The 24,023-nt window shown below is 46.5% G+C and overlaps 3 protein-coding genes across 10 annotated transcripts; all 3 read left to right on the top strand.

Moving 5' to 3' along the window:
* Positions 1-367: 367 nt before the first annotated feature.
* tor3a (torsin family 3, member A) lies at positions 368-4,234 on the top strand. The gene is made up of 6 exons (XM_011614840.2): positions 368-815; positions 894-1,016; positions 1,263-1,528; positions 2,148-2,323; positions 2,818-2,942; positions 3,019-4,234. Exons 1-6 carry the CDS (start codon positions 656-658, stop codon positions 3,264-3,266), a joined length of 1,098 nt encoding a protein of 365 aa, XP_011613142.1. The 5' UTR covers positions 368-655; the 3' UTR covers positions 3,267-4,234.
* A 589-nt stretch (positions 4,235-4,823) lies between these two features.
* Positions 4,824-8,956, top strand: calr (calreticulin). 2 transcript variants are annotated; one of them, XM_011614839.2, is made up of 10 exons: positions 4,824-5,095; positions 5,583-5,684; positions 6,345-6,548; positions 6,648-6,742; positions 6,838-7,047; positions 7,122-7,235; positions 7,315-7,458; positions 7,794-7,886; positions 7,975-8,228; positions 8,483-8,956. In XM_011614839.2, the coding sequence occupies exons 1-9, from the start codon at positions 5,002-5,004 to the stop codon at positions 8,209-8,211; spliced, it is 1,293 nt and encodes a 430-aa protein (XP_011613141.2). In that variant the 5' UTR covers positions 4,824-5,001; the 3' UTR covers positions 8,212-8,228; positions 8,483-8,956. The 2 variants fall into 2 exon arrangements, with proteins under 2 accessions (XP_011613141.2, XP_003974218.2); XM_003974169.3 differs by having other exon boundaries at positions 7,975-8,956.
* A 216-nt stretch (positions 8,957-9,172) lies between these two features.
* eps15 (epidermal growth factor receptor pathway substrate 15) lies at positions 9,173-23,532 on the top strand. 7 transcript variants are annotated; one of them, XM_011614837.2, is made up of 25 exons: positions 9,173-9,300; positions 11,053-11,094; positions 11,649-11,735; positions 11,824-11,871; positions 11,956-12,051; positions 12,175-12,234; positions 12,309-12,434; positions 12,661-12,720; positions 12,987-13,217; positions 13,427-13,572; positions 14,029-14,185; positions 14,737-14,819; positions 16,422-16,494; positions 16,865-17,026; positions 17,120-17,317; positions 17,408-17,827; positions 17,939-18,010; positions 18,314-18,476; positions 18,560-18,604; positions 18,723-19,120; positions 19,252-19,321; positions 19,420-19,490; positions 19,835-19,970; positions 20,043-20,242; positions 21,719-23,532. In XM_011614837.2, the coding sequence occupies exons 1-25, from the start codon at positions 9,274-9,276 to the stop codon at positions 21,857-21,859; spliced, it is 3,312 nt and encodes a 1,103-aa protein (XP_011613139.2). In that variant the 5' UTR covers positions 9,173-9,273; the 3' UTR covers positions 21,860-23,532. The 7 variants fall into 7 exon arrangements, with proteins under 7 accessions (XP_011613139.2, XP_011613138.2, XP_029684571.1 ...); XM_011614836.2 differs by having other exon boundaries at positions 16,865-17,041; XM_029828711.1 differs by lacking the exon at positions 9,173-9,300 and adding an exon at positions 9,674-9,700 and having other exon boundaries at positions 16,865-17,041.
* The last annotated feature ends 491 nt before the right edge of the window (positions 23,533-24,023 follow it).

Genomic DNA, 24,023 nt, shown 5'->3' with positions numbered 1-24,023 from the left:
ATGATTAGTTAGTGAAAATATGCCAACCCTGGGTTATTGGTGCTACAATTAAGTGTTGTGCATGTTGAACAATCTGACGGCAGTTGGGATAAATGACACCGTTCGCAGATCAAGTTTTCATATGAAGTTCGGGAAGACACTAAATACTCTGCTGGGTGTTAATGAACTGGTGATCTGTCCAGAATTAATACCTATCATAAGTTATTACAACTGGGGAAGAGTCCAAAGACCCTGGCTGGACCAGCGCGAACTGGTCGGCGGCAAAGACTTGAGCGCGTTTGGTTGACGTCAGAGTTCCGCGACGTTCTCCCCAGCCGGCGGAAGTGACGCAAATTTGAAGCTTTTTTTTTTTTTTAAGTAACATTTTTAATGCTGTCTTTATTTTCTTGTCGAAATCGTTGTCTATCGTCAAATTAAGGTTGTTTGTGATTTATTTTGCGAAATGAGAAACCGCGCTTTCAAGTCAGTCAAGGTTTAACGACAGCGAGGCACCGGACATGACCGACGCGCAAATCGAGCGCCCCTCCTCTGCTACTGTGGGAGTGGTGCGCTCTTCCATCCGTGTTCGGGCCTCCTCCTGCATCCCGTCGGGATAAAAGAAAGGGGGGCAGAAGCATCCGGACGTCGTTCGGGACCGACCCGTTGCCTGACGGTCATGCGCTGGATGCTGCTTGTTCTCTGGGCTCTGTCCGCAGAGGCTGAATTCTTTCAGCTGGACAGCATTTCTAACGTCTCCACCTACTATTTCAATTACTTTTATTGCAATATATGGGAGGGGGACTGCCAGCCCCACCAAGACGATGCTTCTCAGCAAGGTAAGAGGGGAGCCGGTAGAACAGAGAATGCACGTTATAACCATGTGTCTGTCCAGTAACGCCTGGTTGGTTTGACAGTTCCTATCAGGGACCCTTGGGCAGGCTTTCCTCAGGACTACATCAGCCTGCTGCATCAGTGGTATTGTAGTCTGGGGCAGTGCTGCGAGTCTGGAGACTGCAGGATCACCAACAACATAACAGGTAAAGCACCGAGGTGCAAAGCTTAATGTCCCCACAACCTAGTGAGGTAGTTAATCTATGCCTATCAATTGTTTTTAAAATGTTAATATCATGTAAATGTAATTTTACTATCACTGGTGGGTTATGAAGTTTAAAGCGGTGATAAATACTGGTTATATATTTTATTCAATACAATATCGAGAAAAGAACATTTAAACTGTAAAACTCATGTGGTTGATTTCTGATATTTCGCTCTGTTCCGTGCAGGTCTGTCCAAGGACCTCCAGACGAAGCTCCACGGGCAGCACCTGGCTCAGTCTGTGGTCCTGAAAGCCATCCAGGGTTTTATCAACAACCCAGAGTCCAACAAGCCACTGACCCTGTCCTTCCACGGCTGGTCTGGCACAGGCAAGAACTTTGTGGCCCGAATGATAGCGGACAACCTGTACCGTGACGGGGTGAAGAGCGAGTGCGTCAGGCTCTTCATCGCCCCTTTCCACTTTCCGCACACCAGGCTGGTGGACGCCTATAAGGTGAGACGTGCAGAGGCGAGTTTGCTCAAGGGTTGTGGGTCTGTGCCAGCGTCATGCTGGCAGCATTTCCAGTACACTCAGTCAGGTGTTTCATCCATGTCTGTGTGTATTTAACAGATGAATGATAACAATCACTGATGGAACCCGTGCGTCAGATCAAACATTTCTTGGCTGATCAGCTGTTATGAATCTTGGTTTTGGTCCAAACGGGGCATAAGTTCTCCACAGTCTAAATATATTCTTACACAATCGATGTATTTGATTCCAAAATAATGTTGACAGTTGACATTACCCAACAGGATACAGACTTTAGTGGTTATAGTACAATATACAACCTTTAAACTTACCTCAGAAATTAGATTGAGTAATATTAAATTAGACTTATGTGGATAGAGGTTAATTATAAAGCAGAAAATCTTTATTTTTACATTCAATTTTGGACTGGAAGTGGAAAAATCCCTGCGTGGCTGTAAAGAACATGCAGCTTTCAGAGTACAAAGCTTTCAAACACAGACTGCAACACAAATCAAAACATTTTAATTCTACCGCCTCTCTTCTGTGTTAAATCTTGACGCCACAGTCATTTTGAGAGTGTTTTGGACTTCCCTGCTGTCTTCAGGGCCAGCTGAGAGAGGCCATCCGGGACATGGTGCTACGCTGCCCTCAGACCCTCTTCATCTTCGACGAGGCCGAGAAACTTCACCCGGGCCTCATTGACGCCATCAAACCTTACATGGATCACTACGACAACGTCGATGGCGTCAGCTATCGCACAGCCATCTTTCTTTTCCTCAGGTTGGTTTTCTATATTAAGCACATCCCGTTTGTTGAACCTGGGCCAAGACCCTGGCCCAGTCTGATTCGCCTCTGTCTCAGGTAAAGTTCATCTGTGATAGTGGGTTTGAGTCCCCTTTGTCCCAGTTATTGATTTTTTCACGTGGGACTTCTGCACACAGAGGCTTTTTTCCCTCCACCTTGAGTCAACGGTCATCATCATGTTGGTGATGTCTGCGGATCCCGACACATCGCCATCACGTGCTCACACAGAAATCAGGACAATTTTGAAAGACCAAAATTCCCAGCCAGCGTTTTCCATCTTGCAGCCATCCCGGTTTGCTGACATCTTTTATTTATTACTCTTCTCATTCAGGAACGAGCGCTCTCATTGGCCAGTGATGTGTCCCGCAGCGGCTCGGTCATCTTTTATAGAAACCATGTTGTCGACGCTACGAAAAGAGGAGCCAACAGATTTTCCAGCGTGTTTCCTGACGTGGCTGTTGTCTCCACAGTAACATCGGCGGAGCCACGATCAACGACGTAGCGCTGGACTTCTGGCACTCTGGACAAAATCGCGAAGACATCGGCATGGAAGACCTGGAGCACCGGCTGCGGGCTGAGACCATGGAGTCCCAAGGTAGTGCCGCCTGGTTTCAGAACGCTAACCGTTGCTGTTGTGACTGCTGGAGTCGTGACCTGCTCCTCTTCCTCAGGTGGCTTTGCTCAGAGCGAGCTGATGTCGGGACACTTGGTCGATTTCTTTGTGCCGTTTCTCCCTCTGGAGTACCGCCACGTCAAGCTCTGTGCACGCGACGCCTATGTAGCGCGGGGGCTGGACCCGGATGAACTGACGCTGGATGAGGTGGCCAAAGCCATGCTGTACGTCCCCAAAGAAGAACGACTGTTCTCGGCCCAGGGATGCAAGTCCATACCCCAGAGGATCAACTTCTTCCTGCCGTAGGAGCAGCTGTGAGCCCATCGCACCAGCCCACCAGAGGAGGAAACCTTTCCGCTCTGATTCACACACTCCCTCCCATCCGGGACCCCTCGCAGCAGGCAGGGCAGATCTAGTTCGGGGTAAAAAAAAGTGCGAGCCCGGACCTGAGCAGTGCCAGAGGGGGCAGTGTGACCTCTCCTCCACACCTGCCTGGTTTAAAAACTCACAGTGATGAGACTGTGGAGGAAGACTGTGCTTGTTACATCGTCTCTGTTGTCTTTGCTTCCATTTTTAGTCTTTTGGGAAGGATGTGTGGCATTCATGTTGCAAATATGCCCTGAAATAACCTTCCCAGCTTTCCCAGTGCAGTCACCTGTCTTTGCAATAACTGCATATTTTGTTTCAGAAGTTCGAAATTAAATCGCCCTTTTCCCAACATTCCTTCACTGTCTCACTAAAATGTGAACTTTTGTACCTTTATTGTGAGGGAGAAATCACTTTTTGCAGGAAAACTGCGAGTTTAACTTTTGCAGGGAGTCAAACGGAACATATATTTGTCACACTGTATTGCACTGTTTGCATGTCAAACTGCTTATTTTAAGTATTTATTTGTGTCATATTTGAACATCTCTCTGAACCAGTTTATTTTGTGGATTCGTATAAAGGTGCTTGTGCTTTATGCCAGTAGTAAACCCACAGCACTGTTGGGGGTGTTTTCACACAGTAAAACTGTTTAATAACAGTCTTATCATCTGTCTCTCTCTCTTGAACCTGAAAAATGTTGGCCATCATTTGTACTGATAGGTCTCTTTCGTGAGGACGGTGACATGTACGGTATTTTGGTTTTCTCCATGTTTGAATCCACATTTGGAACTCTTAGTTGGTCTATCCTGATTTTATTTCAGTCACTCTTTCAGCTCAGGGTCACATGAAGAAGATGTGAATTAGAAGTTTAAAGAGAAAAAACATTGGAAATAAACATATTTCATGTGTTTTTGAGTGAAAGTCTTTTTTTTCAAAAACAAACTGTCTTTCTGTGCGGCTCATTCAGAAAACTTTCAGGTTATATACATTTATTCTGATATAGAAAGAACAGCAAGAAAAATCCATAAATAAATTAAAACTATTCATCCAGGCATCTATTTTTATTACCCTTGACTTATTCCTAATCAGATCTAATATTTATCTTTCTGCGTAATGTCAAATCTTCCTAATTGAATAGGTCTAACATTTGAAACATTTCCACTATCAATATGATTTATTTTTTTTAATTACCTTGAGGGAAAAATTGAAATTCTCAATTTTGATACTTCTGTGGAAAAGCAAAGCTGTATTTAAAATGATAAAGAATACATATTTCAATTTCATGCATGAACTGACTGTAGTCAGCTTTGGTTTTAATTCTGTCCAATTTATTCTTCATCATGCAAACGCTCGATGCTTTATCAGCCATCGCTGGGAGGGTCCGAGCCGCGTGGTCTTCACTCATTGGCTGAAGTAGCTGTCTATCAGAATCTCTCACCTTTGATTGGTTAAACGAGCAGCACTTCCTGGTTGCGAGTCGGCGGTGCCGTCCAATCACAATCAGACATCTGTCCGAGCCGAGGGGAGTTCGCGGCTTCTCTTCAGCCTCTTGTCTCTGTTACTGTATGACAGATTGGACCGGCGAGCGTGAGCCCACCGGAGTCACATTGCCATTATTTTACATTTCAGACAGCTGTTTTCCCCCCCACGTAGTTGGCTGTTGTAGCCCGTCGCCATGACAGCATTGCCGCTGCTCTTTTTGGCCATGTCGGCCGCATCTGTGCTGGCCGAGCCCGCCGTGTATTTGCGAGAACAATTTGAAGATGGAGGTGAGTCATTTTTGTTCACAGACTACTAATCCGAGGGTTATTAACCGCCAATTACATTTCTGTGTATTCCCGACCTGCAGACATGTGGCGATGAATGAGTGGCTGAACCGGCTACAATGCTTTATGTTGCATTGTGGGAATATTGCTTTTTGGGTTATTTGCGTGTGTGTGTGTGCTTCTGCATCGTCCTTGATCAAATGCTTTTATTAGACGTCTAGATTGTCCCCTCCATTTGTCACCCCCCACCCCCCCCCAGTTACCATCCAACCCTGTCTGTCTCCCATCCCCCCCAGCTGTACACCTCTCCCCTGGTCAGTTCCATCACCCTAATTTCACTGTGCTTTCTTCACCACTGCTGATTATGAGTCCTCCCGCTCAGAGATGGTCGTCACACGCCTGAAGCCCCTGCACGGGTGCACCTGCACACACGTGTCCTCGGGAGTGAGTTGGTGACATGTGAGTGACTGCTGGGGGTTTATTTTTGCAGATGCCTGGACGAGTCGCTGGGTGGAATCCAAGCACAAGTCGGACTATGGCAAGTTTGTCCTGACTGCAGGGAAATTCTATGGAGATGCTGAGAAAGACAAAGGTAAGCAGTGTGATGAAACCCCCTCAGGGTTCCGGCTGCTGATCTGTGTTTTTAGCCAGGGTGTGTGTCCTGTTTGCTGGAGGTGTGTTGCCAGGGGTTTAGAGTCAGATCTGGGATTAAGAGGACCTTTTTTCTGAAGCTGTTTGTCTGACACACGCACAAAGCCATATTATATTGTTATAAACAGGGCAGGCCATAAAGGGAGACATTTTGGTTCAAGGTGGCAACCCATAAAGTCGTGGTGGGGTTTTGGTGTTTATTTATAGCAACATAATAATTGAAACCAGGTTGAAAACTACAAAATTGGCTCCAATTCTAAGACTGATGGTGGAAGGTGTCAGTAAACGAGCCAAGGCTTGGCGCGCATCCTCGCAGTTGTCAGTCTAAGCTCGTCTCCTGTGAACGGGAAACGATTGGCTGTTTAGCTTCACAAAATCAATGACCGCCACCACACACCACACCTAATATTGGGAGAAATGGAGTTCCCATATAAGCAAGCAGCAATAATCAGCACGACCGGAGTTTCACCAGGGTTCCTATAGAGATGGTTTTCACTGTCCCGGACTATTGGACAGAAACAGCATGATGGAAAACTGCTTCTTTATCTTTTTATATTACCACTTGCACAAGCGATGCAGTGAGTTTCTCTTGCCGCTGCAGGCCTGCAGACGAGCCAGGACGCCCGCTTCTACGCCGCGTCTTCACGTTTTGATGACTTCAGTAACCAGGGCAAACCTCTAGTCATCCAGTTCACTGTCAAGCACGAGCAGGAAATTGACTGTGGCGGCGGCTACATCAAGCTCTTCCCATCGGACCTGAACCAGGAGGACATGAACGGAGACTCCACCTATAATATCATGTTTGGTGAGCGAGGATGGTTCCTGTTGCTCTATTTCTTATATGTACTCAGTCACCTTAAAGATGTTTGGCTGTAGAGTTTTAATCTTGGAATTGTGCGTTCAGGTCCTGATATTTGTGGCCCCGGCACAAAGAAAGTTCACGTCATTTTCAACTACAAAGGGAAAAACCATCTGATTAACAAGGACATCAGATGCAAGGTAAGATGTTAAAAAGTGATTATGCTTTTCTCTCCAGCCGAACAGTACCACAGTAATCGTCCCTCACATCCGAAACCTTTCTCCCAAACTCTCAGGACGATGAGTACAGCCACTTGTACACGCTGATTGTCAACCCAGACAACTCTTACGAGGTCAAGATTGATAATAAGAAAGTCGAGTCTGGCAGTCTGGAGGACGACTGGGACTTCCTGCCTCCCAAAAGAATCAAGGACCCAGAAGCCAAGAAGCCTGAGGACTGGGACGACAGGGAGAAGATTCCTGACCCTGACGATAAGAAGCCAGAGGTCTGTTCATATCTTGAGCTGCTCCCTTCACTCCACATGGGCCAGTTTCTTCATATGTTTGTAATTTTTTGTAGGACTGGGACAAGCTGGAGACCATCCCAGACCCTGACGCTAAGAAGCCTGATGACTGGGACGAAGACATGGACGGAGAGTGGGAGCCCCCGATGGTGACTAACCCAGAGTACAAGGTAAACGAAATAAGGCCCTCTCTTCAATGCTCCTGTTCTCCGTCATTCTTTTCTGATTTCCCATTTTTGCTGCCAACAGGGTGAGTGGAAGCCGAAGGAGATCGACAATCCAGCCTACAAGGGCAAGTGGATCCACCCGGAGATTGACAACCCGGAGTACACGCCTGATGCCGACATCTATAAATACGACAGCTTCGGCGTGATTGGATTGGACTTGTGGCAGGTAAAAATAGAACTCCTCATACAAGCGGAGGATTGCAAACACCCACTGGCAAAAAAAATTAAAAGAGGTGCGTTCAGGGGGATTTGAATTAGTGCTGCAGTTGCTAAATTATCACTTTCTTTGGCAACATGAAGCCTTGAGATCCTCTGGAGTGATGCCTGCACCGATGTGGGAATGACGTCATGGTGGCATTGGAGTGGGCGGGGCTTTTATGGGGTGATTGACATGCTGTGGCTTTGTTCTTTGGTGTGCAGATTTTCACTTTAATGCAGAAAAACAACCTCATTTTGGATACAGAATCCAACAGAAACATAATTCCATCATCTCCCCTGCAGGTCAAGTCTGGTACTATTTTTGATAACTTCCTGATCACTGATGACCCAAAACTGGCAGAGGAAGTAGGAAACGAAACATGGGGTAAAACTAAGGTGCGTCCATTACTTTGACCTTCTGGTTTTACAAAGACTCGCATGTGTTTATGTTCCACTCATGAGACACCCCCCCCGTTGTCCCCAGGATGCAGAGAAGAAGATGAAGGAAAGCCAAGAGGAGGAGGAGAGAAAGAAACGAGAGGACGAGGACAAGATGAGGAGAGAAGAAGCAAAGGGAGAAGATGAGGAGGAAGATGAGAAGGATGAGGAGGATGAAGAGGAGGAGGAAGAGGAGGAAGGAAAAGAGCAGCAGCTGGACGAGGAGGAGGAGGAGGAAGAGGATGAAGAGGGAATAGACTCTCAACTCAAGGATGAGTTATAAACTAACTGCTCAGAAAGGTGTGTGTGTGTGTGTGTGTGTGTGTGAGGGAGAGAGAGACCAAGTCATTTGGGTTTTTCCTTTGTTTACAAGAGTTGGTAATAAAGGGCATATTATTATCATTATTATTATACATGTGTCAATTGTCTTTAAATTGTCGTGTAAAAACTTGAAGACTAACATTGTGATGCTCAACAGAAATGCTCTATTTAGTCCTTTACTGTTTGTTTGTTTGTTTTTTAAATTTTGTCTGTCATATCTCTGTTTTTGTCAGTTTTGCCACTGTCCCAACACGCCCCTTTCAGCTTTCAACACACTGTAACATCAGCAGGAGAACATAAGGTCGAGATGACACTACAAGTTAATGTAGACAAGATGGTGATGATGGCGATGATGCACCGGGCTGTACAGACTGGCTGTACAGTTTTATATGATTACCACGTGTCCACTGCTTCACACGCCGCAGTATTGTGCCTCTCGTGCACGTTAGTGGAACTCCGGTAGCAGCAAGATTCCTTTGCACTCGGTACTTGTTCGTTTTGGGTGTCCGCAAACGTCTTCATTTGTGATGCAAATATCGGCACTGCTGTAAGCTCGGCGTCTCCCAAACAGCCTGAAAGATGATCTTTTTGTAAAAGACACCTTTTTTTACTAATGGCAGTAACTGAAGTGGGGAGGATTTTCATGGTAATGTAAAGAGGAAAAAAAGACATGTCCGATCCAATAAAAACAACCAGAATAAAACGGAGCAGAAGTCTTGATTCTCTTTCTGTTATGCTTGTATAATTATAATTAATATCGGCCTAAATAAGGATAATTAGTCAACGCATTTGAAGTTGCACATTTCAGAGTGGGGGTGGGGGGTGAAACTATTAAAAAGTAGAGGGATGACAAACCCAACCGCACCGCGAAACCCGTGCGGCGCGCCTGGTGCTGACTGATTATAATGTGCAGCACGCCCGCAGATCCCGTCCCGCACGCGCCGGGATCCAGTTCCGGGTTTTGCCGCGGCCCGCGTGAGTCTGGCAGCAGCGCCGCGTGAAAGCGGTGGGAAACAGCAACGCTATGGCTGCCACTCCGTCTCTCACCCAGGTAACGCTGGCTTCCAACTCAAATACGACCACGACGCGCGCCTCCTGCCCTCTGCCCGTTCCGCTCGGACACACTTCAGGCGCGATCGTGAAACCCGGCGGGCAGAAAAGTAGCCGCAGCTCGCTCTTTGTCTCTCTTTTTTTGAAGTTTAGTCCTGCTGTGACTGGGAAAAGTTTCTGCCTCAGTCTCTTTGGGGACTGCGTAAGGGCGTAGCTAGCTAGCTAGCCTGTTAGCCAACCGCTAGTTTGTAAGCTGTGCTGGGCTGATAGACTCACTTTAAGAAATGAAGACGAGCCTTGCAGTGTGGCTTCGGTTCGGTTAGCAGAGCACGTTGTCACGTTTTCTTCTCCCTCTTGGTGCTGCAGGCTAGTTGGGCTTTCCGAAGGGAATGGCAACACTCGTGAGCAGTTGTGGCTTTATTGTCATATTTTAGCCAGTGTTGCTAGCTAACATGGAACTAAACAAGCCACGGGCATATTTCGTATCCTCACGATACGTTGGGTGTTTATGTTCATATGCGTGGACCAACCTGCTATTATTAGTGAATACGCGTCACTGCCTGGGTGACCTTTCCGGGGTGGTCAACGTTACGCTTGTTTCGTGTCAAACACGGTAAAAATAAAAAGTCAAAAATCTGCTGTCAGTTACTGTGAAGTCAGTAAGAGGAAGTGAGCTCCGGTAGCCACCAGTCAGCACAGTCCTCAGAAAACATGTTGGTCTTTTCGTGACACGGAATTGAGTCTCAGGACAGGAGCGTTGTCAGCAGGTCGGGTGTCCAGGTGTCCAGGTGTGCAGGGGAGCCACCTGCCACCTGAGCCATGCCTGACGTGGACGCCACAGGTGACGTCTGCCGGCCCACTTTAACCCCCCACGTTGGCAGCAGGACTTTACAGGACTTTTGCCAGCATCGCTGAGCTGTTTTAACTAGAGTTGAATTGAGAATCCTCCTCATGCAGCCTTGAATAGACCCTGGCGAAACATTCGCCTGGTTTCTGTTCCTCCTGCCTTCGGGTTTCGATGCTAAATTAAATAATGGCCCGCACAATGACCACAGTGTTTGGCCCGCCAACAGTTCCTGGCACGCCATTGTCTGCCGGAGGAACAAGTTGCCTTGGCCAGGGGACGATAAGTGTGTGAGCAGTTATCTCGCTGACAGTTGACAGTTAACCATTCAGATCTGCTCGCTGGTACCGGCGCCGTGGTGAAAGTCTGTTACTGGACTGTAATCCTGTTTCCGTGTGGCTTTATGGGTTCGTGCTGTGTGTCTGCTGAGGAACATTTAGACCTCGTTACCCGCTGGGTGCCGAGAGAAGGAAGTGCTGATTCTTTTCCTGTTCAGGCCAACGTTGGACGGTCGCTCACAGGAGAGAGTTGTGAGGCGGCTGGTGCATTATTCTGCAGAAATGTTCTGTATCGGAGGGAACTAAAGGGGTGTTTTCATGTCTGTGGCCTCGAGCAGCACTGACAACACTGTTTCTATCAAATGGAAACATTTTTAAACCAAGTGAAACACGTCTCTATGAGCCGTTTGCCATTAAATTCCTTTTTGAGTGAATCCAGTTGTAGACGGTTTCGTTCTCTGGCTGTCAATAAATATCTATTGGTATGAATTACACACTTCCTGAAGGTGGAAACTGTCCGTGATCATTTCTGGAACTTGGTTATTGTAATGTTCAGCTCTAAATAAGACAGGAGCAGCCATCAGTTTATAATTTAGTTTAAAATAAATTCTGTTTTGTTGTCTCTCAACAGCTCTCTGGTGGAAATCCCATTTACGACAAGTACTACCGACAGGTACGCAGATGTATCTCAACACAAATGACACCGTCGGAAAATGATGGCGTCTCAAACGGAGTTACCAAAAAGCTGTGTCTAATTTGCTGTTTGTTGTTATTGACCTTCCTTTATCAGATCATAAGCCCTGAAAGACCAAATAGCTTTCTAGTGAAAACAGGGTTGCTTTTCTGTTGTCCGCTGTTGTCAGAGATGAAGTTCAGCTCTGAATAAACCATTTTTGCCCAACGCGGCAGCAGAGCTCCCTGTCAGCCTAACGAGGGACTCCCAACTCCTGCTCGCTGGCACCGTGAGAACGCCAGGAAGCCGGACAAAAGCGGGTCGATCTGCTTTAGAAAGTCCCGCGTCGAGGCTAATTTGAAAGCAGTATAACAGATCCAACATCACCCCGGTAGACACGAGCGCTCGGATTTATTACTCCTATCAACTGAACTGGCTTAGACTCTGCTCCACGGGGCAGTTGTAAAAGTTGCATTTGTCCTTCATTTTCTTGATATTTGGGCTGAAAACCTCGCGGGAGAACGATGCCGTAGAAACGCCTTTGTCGTGTGCAGGTGGACCCGAACGGCAGCGGGCGGGTGGCGGCTGATGCAGCTGTCTTCCTGAAGAGGTCGGGCCTGGCTGATCTGGTTCTTGGGAAAGTGAGCAGATAATGAGATCAGCCTGTTGACACAGTTTCCTTGTTTCCCTGCTGCGGATGGTGTCAGTGACTCGTGTGTGTCTCTGCAGATCTGGGATTTGGCAGATTCAGAGCGGAAAGGCTTTCTCAACAAACAGGTAAGAATCTCTACGTGCTCAAATATGCGTCAAGTTCACACGTTTTGTAATATCTGCCACATATGGCACCGCTGTCCCGCACAGCAATTCTTTGTAGCGCTGCGGTTGGTAGCCTGTGCTCAAAATGGCCTGGAGGTGGCGCTCAAGAGCCTCAGTGTGGCTGTACAGCCTCCAAAATTTGTAAGTGCTTCCTGGCCACTTCAGCAGATTCTTATCTTCATTTTATATTTGTGTTAAATGCTAGTGGAGTATTACTATAGAGGATATTAAAAGTTTTCTCTCTTTTTTTTTTTAAATAACCAGCATGAAGTCAGCAGCCCTCTCTTAGCAGGAGTGTCTGGTGACATCCCCTGGGTCGTCAAGGTGAGCCATCCTTTCCTCTTTGTATGACAGCGGCACCGTTGTGGTTTTAAATGTGTTTGTCTGTTTCTTCCCAGCCGGAGGAGAAAATGAAGTTTGATTCCGTCTTTGACAGTTTGGGTCCAGTCGGGGGTATTCTAACAGGTGATAAGGTCAAACCTGTCCTGCTCAACTCTAAACTGCCAGTGGACATACTGGGCAGGGTACGACACACACACAAACACACACACACACGCGGTCTGTTACAGTTGAGAGCTTTTAGTACTGTAACAACTGAAGGCCGGAGGTGGGCGTTTACTATCAGTTATGAAATCGAACATCACTTTTGTTACCAGCGCAATCACAGAGGAAGTGAAAATAGTGAGCAAGGTGTGTTTGAGTGAATATCTTGTGTGATCAAGCTTGACTGGCTGATGTCTGTGTCTGTAGGTATGGGAGCTGAGCGATATCGACAGAGATGGGATGTTGGACAGAGATGAGTTTTCAGTGGTGAGAAATTGACATGCGTCAAAAAGGGAACTTGAACTGGTGAAATGAATGACTTGAGTGTAAATCAAAACTTTCTCGGGTTTAAAAGGTATTTTCCCTTGTGGACGTGAATCAAATATTCAATAGAATGAGCATATATTTGGATATTATATCTGCACTAGTGTTAATGGCTGTAATCATATTGTCTGTACCTCTGATTAGGGAAATATCCAGGCCTGGGGCCTGAATGATGCCTGCTAATAGCTCTATTTATTGCACCTTCCCAGGCCATGTATCTGGTGTACAGAGCTCTGGAAGGCGAGCCCGTCCCCATGTCCTTACCACCCCCTCTGGTTCCACCGTCCAAGAGGAAAAAACCCTCTGTGCCTCCCGCCATGCCCCTGCTACCGTCACCTCCCTCAGCCAAAGACAGCCGCTCCTCCCACGCAGCTTCCAAGACCATGCCCCACCCCCCTAAACCTGCCCCAGCTCCCACCCCAACACCAGCCGCTGCCCCCGTGAGTACCCAACCCACTCGGACAGTGCTGTTTTTGCTTTGCTGATGTTCGCTGCTGCGGCCAGTTTAAAATGATTTCCAACTGGGTAGTTCAGTGTGTGTTTCAAAAGAACAAGAAAACGAGACAAAGCGTGAGAGTAAGTTGGTATTTTGAGGCGCTGCCGTGTCCTTCTGGGTCACTTTTACTTAAAGATGTGTTTTTCCTTCCAGTGGGTGGTGTTGCCGGCAGACAAGGCTAAATATGACGAGCTCTTCAGTAAGACGGACAGTGACATGGACGGGCTGGTTTCCGGGCCTGAGGTCAGAGATATCTTCCTCAAAACTGGGCTGCCCTCGGCAACGCTCGCACGGATCTGGTGAGTCGGGACGCCGAAGCCTTACCTCAGAGCACAAAGGACCCTTTGATGTCCCCTTTGTGTTTTTCAGTTTCACTTGTTTCTTCACTCGGATAGTTCAGTCTTTCTGTCAGACTTTGTACAGTTTTTAGTTCCAATAAAAAGACAAAATAAGACGACTTTAAATAAGATGAAACTACAACTAGAATGTCACATTTTCAAAGACCCGGTGAATGAATTCAGATTGCATTTTAAACGTGATTCTAATTGTTATGTAACTGATGAAAGGAGAGCAGTGCGTGCTGACACCGTTGATCAGATGTTATATCAATTGGATTGTTTTTTAACGCCCGTGTAGCCTCTGTCCTTCTGAGCTTGGCCCGATCGGTGGACATGATGATGAGCCAGACCATCAATAACAGCCCAAGGTGTAAATCATTAGGCTCTGACGCAACCTCCCACTGTCTGTGCTGTCAGGGAACTCTGTGACATTGGAGACGTTGGGAAATTGACCCGAGAGCAGTTTGCACTTGCCCTTCATCTGATCAATCAGAAGCTCACGAAAGGTGTGGACCCTCCGCAGAGCCTGTCCCCGGAGATGATCCCTCCATCTGACAGGCAGAACATGAAACAGGTGAAGCGGGGCGGGAGCTCACCCGAGAGGAAAAAACACACTTTACTAAACGTTCTCTTCTAAACTATTTCACATTTCATCCACATCGCATGTGCTACCAGATGACTCTGCGTGAGTGTGTGCTAGGTTAGAGACTCCCTTCCTTTGCCTCTACCCTGATGATGTGTGTATTGTGTGGATAGCAGCTGTGTGTGAGATGCTCCACCTCAGCTCTGTTGATAAAACCCAAACCGCCTGACAGATTCATCAGAGAACAGCCATGCTCTTAGACATTCCACCTTGTTGGATGCATTTTTAGAAAAGCCTTAAACCCAGTTAATATGCTGTGTTCAGCCTCTTTTCCTTATTCGTACAGATTTTTATTATCCTTTGTGCTGTGCTGTTTGTTCCTTTTACAGGCTTTTATGTCCTGTTACATTCAGGATTGTTGATTTCTTGATATTGACACTGAACCAAATGAGTCTGGGACGTTTTTAGACTGTAGTACAAGTGTTGTGATGTCATTGGTAATTTACTGTCAGTTGTGACTGCTGGTTTCCTTCCATCTTCAGAACAACACAGCTAACCTGGCGGCTGACTTCTCTGCCATCAAGGAGCTGGACTCGCTCAGTAACGAGATTGTAGAACTACAAAGGTGGGTGCTGGTGGCCATGCTATCATCAAAATATGATGCATTTCACATGTAAATGAGACAAAGCTGCACACTTCTGTAAACAGACTGCACATTTTGGTTCCCCTGCATCAAACACCATGAGCTTCTTTTTTTGACTTTCTTTTATTAGCTGAATCAACATTTACCAAGTGATTACAACCTTGGGCAAACGATGTCACAACTGGAACTTAATGAACTCCAGACTCGATGCAGAACAAATCTGTGTTCCTGCATTTGATGTTTTGCTGTGCACAGATAAGGATTTTACCCACTACAACTCTGTACTGTATATCTGACATAAATGTGGCACAATATTCCTCCAAATGTCTTGGAAATATCAAAGGTTTTCGTCTCTCTAAATGTAGCACTGTTGGAGTTTTAAGGGAGATTTCTTGTCTTGGTTTCACTGAAACTTCACTGTCAGTTGTCGTGGTTTAGAAATAAATTAAAAATAGGTCCTCCGTCGGTTTCGTACCGACAAATGCGCAGATGTGTGCTGCCACAGCTGCAATAGGTGTTTTAAGAAGACGCGAATTGAAACGGGAAGTGATGGGCAGAGCTCAGACGTTTACACAGGCAGATTAAGAGGAGACTGGAGATGATGTACGTGTGTGACTGTTTCAAAATGTGCCGGCAGTCAGATGGTGAAGAGGACGGCGGTGATGAAGATGGGTAAGACGAGGATGGCGGTGATGGCAGGCTTGAGATGATACAACAGTGCTGCTATCAAAGGAATTCACTTTTTGATGTTAGAGGAGAGAGAGACTATTATTTTTAGCCGATGGAGCCACTGATGTCTATTTTGGTGAGGTGATATTAGTGTGTTGCTCCACACGAAAGTGATCTATTTTAGTTGTGCGAATATCCTGCTTAGAACTGCATCAATATCACAGATTAGATTTAGGAATGTAACCATGTCTGGTTTGTTTATCATCATCTTTATCAAGCCAGAGTATCATTCTGTCTTCATTTATGGTGTGTGTAGTGATTTGATCTGGCACACTTTTACATAGTAATTTGACTAATTAGTGAGGGTCAGGTGAGCTAAAATCAGTGTAATGTATTATATCAGGAAAACCTCATTAGGTGGAGCCGAGTTCGCTACACTTCTTATTTCACACGGAACACTTGGAGTAGACAGAGTGAACACTGCACATTAAAGTCCAAATGATTTATGTTCCTCTCATTTGCTACTGCAGTGAGATAGAAAGGACAAAGAAAGAGCAGCACACACAGTCCATCAGAGCTCCTCCTCCTCTCTTTTCCTCAAGATCTTCCTCTCACTTCTGCTTTGCCTCAGTTGACATAGAAGGCACATGCTCACTTACTTACATTCACACCCTCATCGCAGACCTTAGTTCTGCTCACAGACGCAAACACACGCTCCTGCTCTGACTGCAGACTCTCTGGCTCCTCTGTTGTGGGCTGCTGGTTTCAGAAGGTCATGGTGTTTCAGGGAGAAGAGGTGGTGCTGGTCCAGGGACAGGCTAGAGAAGCTTCAGGAGAGGGCTGGCTGGGGCAGGGTGACGTACCGTCAATGACGTCAGTGCCTAAATACTCGTGTGTTTTGTGCTGGACCCCCAGAGAGAAGGTTTCTGTGGAAGAGGAGATCAAGGAGAAGGAGGAGGCCGTCAGACAGCGCAGCAGTGAAGTGCAGGTAAGGTCTTCCATTATCTTTTAACGAGAAGCATTTATTTGGATGAAATGTGTCCCCCTGTGGAAAATAACAGACCAAGGTGGTTTGAACTATAGCATAAGAGCTACTGCAGCAGCTCGTCACCTTCTGTGTGATGGAATGTACTGCAGGAGATCAATATTATCTCTCTCAGACGGCCGTTCAGGGAGGCGTCAAAGGTTTGTGAGAGGATCTGTGTAGGTGTGTTTACCTCCTCCAGCCTGAGAGCTGCACTCAGGTTCTAGGAAGCTTTTGTAATTGGTAGTTTGGGGAACCGTTGAATGTTTTAATGAGATCAATCGAGTTCATGCAGTTCAACTTTGCTACCTGGTCTTCGATGTGATGCGTGCAGGACTTGCAAGATGAGGTGGCAAAGGAGAACGAGGAGCTTCAGCGGCTTCAAGCACAGCGGCAGAAGGTCCAGCAGGCATTGGAGGAATTGGACCAGCAGAGGGACTCCTTGGAAGAGCAGCTCACTCATATCCGCCAGCAGACCAATCAAGAGACACAACTTGTAGGTTCAGTGGAAGTATGGCTTGTAGATCAGTTGAAAGTGGTGACCCAGCATTTCCCAGCGTCTTTTGTAACCCAGACACATCTGTCACAGATTTCCTCACTCGAGATGCAGCATGAAGAGCAGGAACAGAGAATATGTCATTATGAAGAGGAGCTGGTCCAGGCCCGAGAAGAGCTCCTCGCTCTTCAAGAGGAAAGCAAGAGGCTTCAGGAGAAGGTCCGGGCTGCTCAGGAGCAACTGACACCTCTGCAGGAGTCTGTCCGAGACTCCTTTACGCAAGTTGTGCAGGTTGGTTTGTATGAATAAAATGGGACGGATCACAAATGTCAAGTTTGTTTTTTGCTATTTAGTTCTCTGCCCTTTTTTTCCTTCTCTCAGGTGCAGCAGAAACTGAATGAGCTCAAAGAAGAAGAGAGGTCAGTAACTGCCCAGCTGAGCTGGAAGAGGGCTCTGGAGGATAGCTCCCCTGTCATGGTCAATGGATCCAGCGGCTCCTCTGGGGACCACCACCAGGGGGACCCCTTCCAGCAGGACCTGTTCCAGGAGGACAAACCCAGAGAGCTGAAGGAGGACGGGTTAGCAGCTGTAAGCAACGAGCTGCCGGAAAACCCAACCCAGACAGAGAATGTTGTAAATGAGAGTCAGGAGGAAGAAGAGAAGGAGGAAGATAGTTCGGAGACTTCAGAAGAGCAAAAGCCTAAACCGGATGCCTTGGATGACCTGTATACTAGTCTTACCTCTTCTGAGATGTACAATAATGTTTCAGTTCTCCCCAAGCTGCAAGAGAACAATATTAAGGTACAGAACGATCTTTTGTCGTCCCTACTTTATCAGTGTGATCTCAGTTTTTAATCAACAGTGTAGGTCTGTAAATATGTCTTTGTAATTTACTTTTCCCCATGTCTCTAGGAACAGAGCAGCTCCACACCTGACCTGGTCTCTGAGGCTTTGCCAGACGTACTTGAAGCGACCCCACCAAAGGTATAGTGCAGACACTCCTGCTAAACTTGTCTGTCTTTGATGGAATGAGCTGTTGCAGGTTTCAGTAGATGAGCGGTTTCATTGCTGTGGTGGTGGAAACATGTATTATATGTTGGATGGCTCAATGATAAGTGGCTGGATGGTTCAAAAGAAACATCATATTAGCAAAATTGGTTAAATTGACAGAGTTCAGGGATTAGATGGGGGTTTTTAACAGCAGTTTTTAGTCAGATCTGTTCTGTTTGGTAGTGTTCGGTATCTACTCTTCAAGCTCCTCAGCAGACTCCTGTCACCATCCTTCAGGTCGCATCACCTGGGCCGGAGAACAAACCAGAGGCAGCAGAGTCCACAGAACCTGCTACTTCCTCACAACCATCTCGGGTCAGTCCTGGATCCATGCTGCCCCGAAACAGCCCGCCCTCCCTGCCTGAGATGGACTTCTTCAATACAGACCCGTTTACTGACCGTGAGTCAACACAAAATGTTTAAATCCGTTCCCGTTGTTTTTAAATGTAGTTTAACTTCAGTCATGTCGCTGTGTGTCTATAGATGATCCCTTCAAAGATGATCCATTTGGAAAAGCAGATGTGGCAGGTGTGTTCTCCACAGTAAACCTTTTATTGTGACAGGAAATACATTCCTAAAGTGTTTGATATCCAGTTCCGCCATGGAATGACTGGTTCTGCATGTTTTGCTCTTTCCGTCTAATCAGATCCATTCGGAGAAGATCCCTTCAAAGGCTCTGACCCGTTTGCTGCAGATTCCTTCTTCGCACCGACCTCCAAAGCTGCCTTTTCTACAGAAGACCCCTTTTCCGTCTCAGGCGGCCCATTTGGTACCCCCACTGGTAACTCAGAACCTGACCTGTTTGCCTCAAAGGTGAACGAGCCGGGAGCTCCACCAGCAGCAGCCCCAGATCCTTTTGCCTTTGAACCAGCGACTCCATCTTCAGTGAACAAGGATCCCTTTATGAGCACAGGCAACAAAATGACTGATTCTGACCCATTCGGGGGACAAATGAACACCGCCGGGGAGGCGGATCCGTTTGGTGCTCAGGATGGAGGGGCGGATCCCTTCAGTTCCTCTTCATCCAACTCTGACTTGGCTGTGGTGAGTAAAAAAGTTGCGCACCTTCTCTTTAAGAGTTTTAACCAGACCAGCTTCCTATTGTAATAGATTGTTATCTGTATTTATTTATTGTTTACAATACAATGCTAATGAAAGGTTTCTTTTATTTCTAGAAGGACACTGCAACAACCAATGACCCTTTCGCTCCAGGTGGTACTACAGTCAGTGCCAGCTCAGATCCAGGTATGGCGTGTAAATGGCGCCATCTTGTGGCTGCATCTTCATTTGTAGCTTTCGACATATTCTAAAAAATGACCTTGGTTGTTCTTTCCATCTTCCAGATCCATTTGCTGCTGTGTTTGGCAATGAATCCTTTGGAGGAGGATTTGCAGACTTTAGCGCCCTGGCAAAGGTACTTAAGTGTTGAAAGTTTTACCCACACATGTAGTGTTCAATAAAGCTGAGCCCATAAAAAGATCAGGTCAGAGTTACTTCCTCTCAGTTCATTTAGTAGAAGAAATTGATTTTTCCTTTCCAAAACCTTCAGTCTTGTTGAACCTGCTGATGCCTCCACTCTTAGTGTTAGCTGTGCTAATATGGCAGCTAACAGAGCTGCACCATGGGCTACTAGATGCTGCATGTTGTGGGTTTTAATGTCTTCTGCTCACACTGTAAATCACTTCTCGTTCAGAAGACTTTTTTTGATGTGCAAAAATGATGATTGAGGAAAAGTCAGTGTCTAATCTTCCTTTCCAGTCAAATGGTGCTGATCAGTTTGGCATCGACACTAAGAACCTGTTCCAGGAAGAAACTCAACCTGCTGGCTCTGACGTGCCCCCGGCCTTGCCCCCTAAGACGGGAACGCCCACCCGACCACCTCCTCCTCCTCCTGGTCAGTCCTCCGGTGCAGCTCTTAGTGTGTCATATGTGCTTCCAGTCTTTCAACTCTTTCTTTCTTCTCCAGGTAAGAGGTCGTCTCTCTCCAGAACAGAATCTAACGAAGCCTTCCAGCGAAGAGGTCCCTTCCACACTCAGCCCCTGGGAGACTTCTCCTCCTCCTCCTCCTCCCTGCCTGCCAAGGACCCTAACGCTGACCCTTTCGCCCCTTCCTCCCCTCCCCGCCACAACGTACGGGAAGCTGACCGATTTGCCAGCTTTGACAAAGTGAGCTCCTCCCTCTCGTCCTCTCCCTCACCTTCACTCGACTCTGAGTAGTCAACACTCAAACAACATTTCCTAAATAATCCCCATCACAGACTAGGGCAGCTTTAACGATCACTCCATCCACTGCCAGAAACAAGTCCCAAAGACGTCTTCAGCCTGTCAAACAGTCGCACACATTCCTTATGCAGCATTTGTTTATTGGAAGGCTTTTCCTAAGCTAAGCTAACAGACTAGCATCTATGAGATGGACTGAGCTCCTAGTGTATATTTCAGAGTTTGAGGAATGAACTAATCTATGCAAAGAGTCATTGATCTTTAAATTACGTTGTGTTGCAAGTCTCAAGCTTGCCACCTTTTTTTGTGTGCCAGTTCAGACGGATGATTTTGTCACGTTTGGCAGTGAATGGAGCGATGAGAGGCTGCTTGTGTTTGTCTCATCACCATCCAGTCACAGCTTGAGCACATTTCCAATTTTGATCTCCAGTCAAACATGCGAGTGTGTGAAATCCGGCACCCGCATGATATTCTGAGATTTCTGATGGAACTGGCCACAGTGTGCAAATGTTGGCATTTAGATTGTGGACCAGGAGTGAAAGCATCCTGCTGACTGTCTAACATGAAACTTGAGAGGGAGCGCCGTTTTAAGGGGATGGTGATCTTCAAACTGTCATGTGACTGTACGTGCATATCGCAGCTTCCTTCACACACACGCACCCCTGCAGCCATTCAGCCTTCATTTTTTTTGTTTAATTTATTTATATTCACATAATTTCTTCTTAATAAAAAAGGAAACTTCTGTCTTTAAAGAGGTAAATCAACAGGGAAGGGGGCTGCAACCACTGAGCGTCTGTTCATCTCATCACTCATGTCCAGTGCTTTGATCTCATTAGTGGCTGTTCTGCATAAAAGGAATAAAATGCATGTTCTCGACTATATCCTGTGTTTCTTCAGTGTTTCTCATCACACCTGTTCCTCTCTGCATGCTGTTAACACGCGCTCCATGATTCTGCTGCCGTTTGTTTACAGGAGTCAGCTGACGAGACCGCTTGTTTGTTGTTGTTTTTTTTTTTTTCAACTAACTTGAAATATGCACTGTTAGAGTGTTTGTGCTGAATCTTTCCCTCTTCCGAACGTTTGGTGGGTCACTCTGTGCTGATTCTGTCCGTGCTTTGATCCTGATCACAAGATCAAAAGGTCTTGAGGGGGAAAAAAACCATACGTTCATGGAAACGTTGGTGTGTGTGTGTGTGTTTTTAGTGAGTTTTCAAAATGTTTCTCATCAATAACTGTTGTTTTCTGTTCATGTTTGTAGCCTGGTTACCATTTGCTGCTAAACCCTTCATGGTTTGACTTTAGACACCCAGTGGGAAACATCAAAGAAAAGCAGTTAACTGGATTTCAATGAGTCTTTGTCCCGCTTTTGTTTCTTTCCACACTCCTGAAACGTGTGATGTGTGTGTTTGTGTGTTGGGGCAGTATCCAACAGAGGAAGACATGATAGAGTGGGCAAAGCGCGAGAGCGAGCGGGAGGAGAAGGAGCGACTGGCCAGGCTGACCCAGCAGGAGCAGGAGGACCTGGAACTGGCCATCGCGCTCAGTAAATCTGAACTCTCCTGAGGGCCCCGTTGGGCCCCGTTGGGCCCCGTTGGGCTCCGCAGGGCTCCGAACTCACCAAAGCAGAGTGGGGACCGTGAAGGACTGACTCAGCGGTGCCCCCTGACCCCACAGGGAGATCTTCTCCTGGACTAAACCCACCTTCTCCCCCTCCATCGCCTCTTCTTCACCCCCCCGACTGTGCTCACTGTGGCAGGAACGTTGGTTTCTGGAGGACCAAGATTGCGTGCATGCTCAGAGGCCTTGATCGTTACAGGAGATGCAGTCTATCGATTTCTTCCTCCTTTTGATCGCCAGCTCTTCCTTCCTGTTCCTGGCTTCACCACCAGGTCAGGGGGAGCTCTAACGAATGTAATTTATTTAAACAGACGGCGCCGACACTCTCTAAGGGGTTTTGTGAAGACTCGCTGGATGTCCTTAGACCGGCTGCTTTCCCTTCCAGCAGTAGAATAAAAATGAGGCGGCGTTGGTGGAGAGGCGCATTTATGCAGCAGGAAAGGAGGAACGACTGAGACACTTTAATCTGCTCCACTGTGATAGTTAGAGGAGTCTGACATGCATGTGCAAAGTTATCCGAATAGATCAAATCCTTCTCAGTGTGCACACGTTCGGAACATTTCGCTGTCTTTTCTAAGGGCATTTAAAAGCTTTTTTTAGGGGGGGGGGGGGGTTACTAAACTACAGTGAAGCGTTGGACTCACACAGGATGATGTTTAAGGTGGAATTTTTGAACAGATGTGATCTAAGTTCAGACCTTTATCTTTCATTTAAGAGATTAACAGAGATGTTGTGGGGCCTTCGCTGCAGATGTTGCATGTTTTAGGCTGCAGAGGTTTAATTTTTAACCACTGAGGAATTCTAAAAAAAACAAAAACAAAAAAAAGATTGTCAAATTCACCTTTAATTTAAAGGTGAATGTTTGCACTTAATGCTGGTTGTTTCATTTCAAATCCACAAAGGTGTCAAATGGAAACAGGATGAATTTAGAAATGTGCTGATTAATAATCACAGACCTGATTGTTAATGGGTTCATCGACAGGATGAGCAGAAACCACAACTTAACGTTTTTTCCAACACCAGGCAGCAGATTCTGGCATCTCGAGTGTTTGAGCCAAGAAAAAACCAACTAAAAGTGCTCGTGAGGGTCTGGCTGCTACTCTGATCCCCGTTTTTGAGTGTTTCACAGATTAACACTAAACCTGAACCCATTCAGGTTTTCTAACTAACACTTGCAACCGGGGTTGATCCAGTTCCGGTGACGCTTCTTTGGTTTGCTTTTATGAGCTGACAGATCAGCCGGAGTCTTCTCTCCCCGCGGCGACGCCTCCCCTCTGGACCGCCTCAGGGACGACGCCGAGGATTCTGTGACATTTTCCAACAAAAATCTCCTCTTTTTCGGTTAAATGTGGTCGACGCTGCACCTTCTTATCAAATCCTCTCGTAGTTTCTATGTTAGAACCCGAGTGGACTGTGGGCACAGAGGCTGCCGGACTTTTCCCTGTATAAACTTTATAAACCCAGAACCACTTACGTTTGTAGGCATGCCCGTAACTGCTTTTTACAATTTGAGCTAATTGTATTTTATTTTGTATATTCTAACATGTAAGAAAAATCTGGAATGTTTTACCATCAAATGTACTGCATTTAAATAAAACAGAATAAATATTAAACCTGTCCTTCAAGCCTGGTTTGTGTGTGCTGGCTTTTACCCTCAGGGGGGCGCTGCAGAGCTCCATCCTCAGCATCCTTCTACCCATCAGATACACACCGTGTCCCTCCTCAGGACATGTCCAAACCTCCTCGCTCTGGCTTCCAAACATCTCACACCACCTTCTCCTTTCATTCTTCCCTTTCATCTCCACACTGCGTCTTGATCTCTACCACAAGAATTGTGAGAATTGACCTTCATGAGTTTGAGACATGTCCCACAAATCAGCACTTTTCCAGACTTTAATTAAACTGCAACTATTTGTGTTTTCCAACACACACACGGGAGAGAAGAGCTTAATTAAGCATCTAATGTAGTTCAGCACGAGTGCTGTCAACCCTTATTATCACTGTAATGCATGCTATATCTTATTTTACTTAATTACTAGATTATTAGCTCATCCAAAGGCAGAACCACCAGTGAATTGGAGGCTGTAGCTGGGGGAGTTTAGGACCTGGA

This window comes from Takifugu rubripes, chromosome 20, assembly GCF_901000725.2.
Source record: "Takifugu rubripes chromosome 20, fTakRub1.2, whole genome shotgun sequence".
Classification (NCBI taxonomy): Eukaryota; Metazoa; Chordata; class Actinopteri; order Tetraodontiformes; family Tetraodontidae; genus Takifugu; species Takifugu rubripes.
The sequence above is the reverse complement of the archived record's forward strand: the minus strand, read 5'-3'. Positions and strand labels throughout refer to the sequence as shown.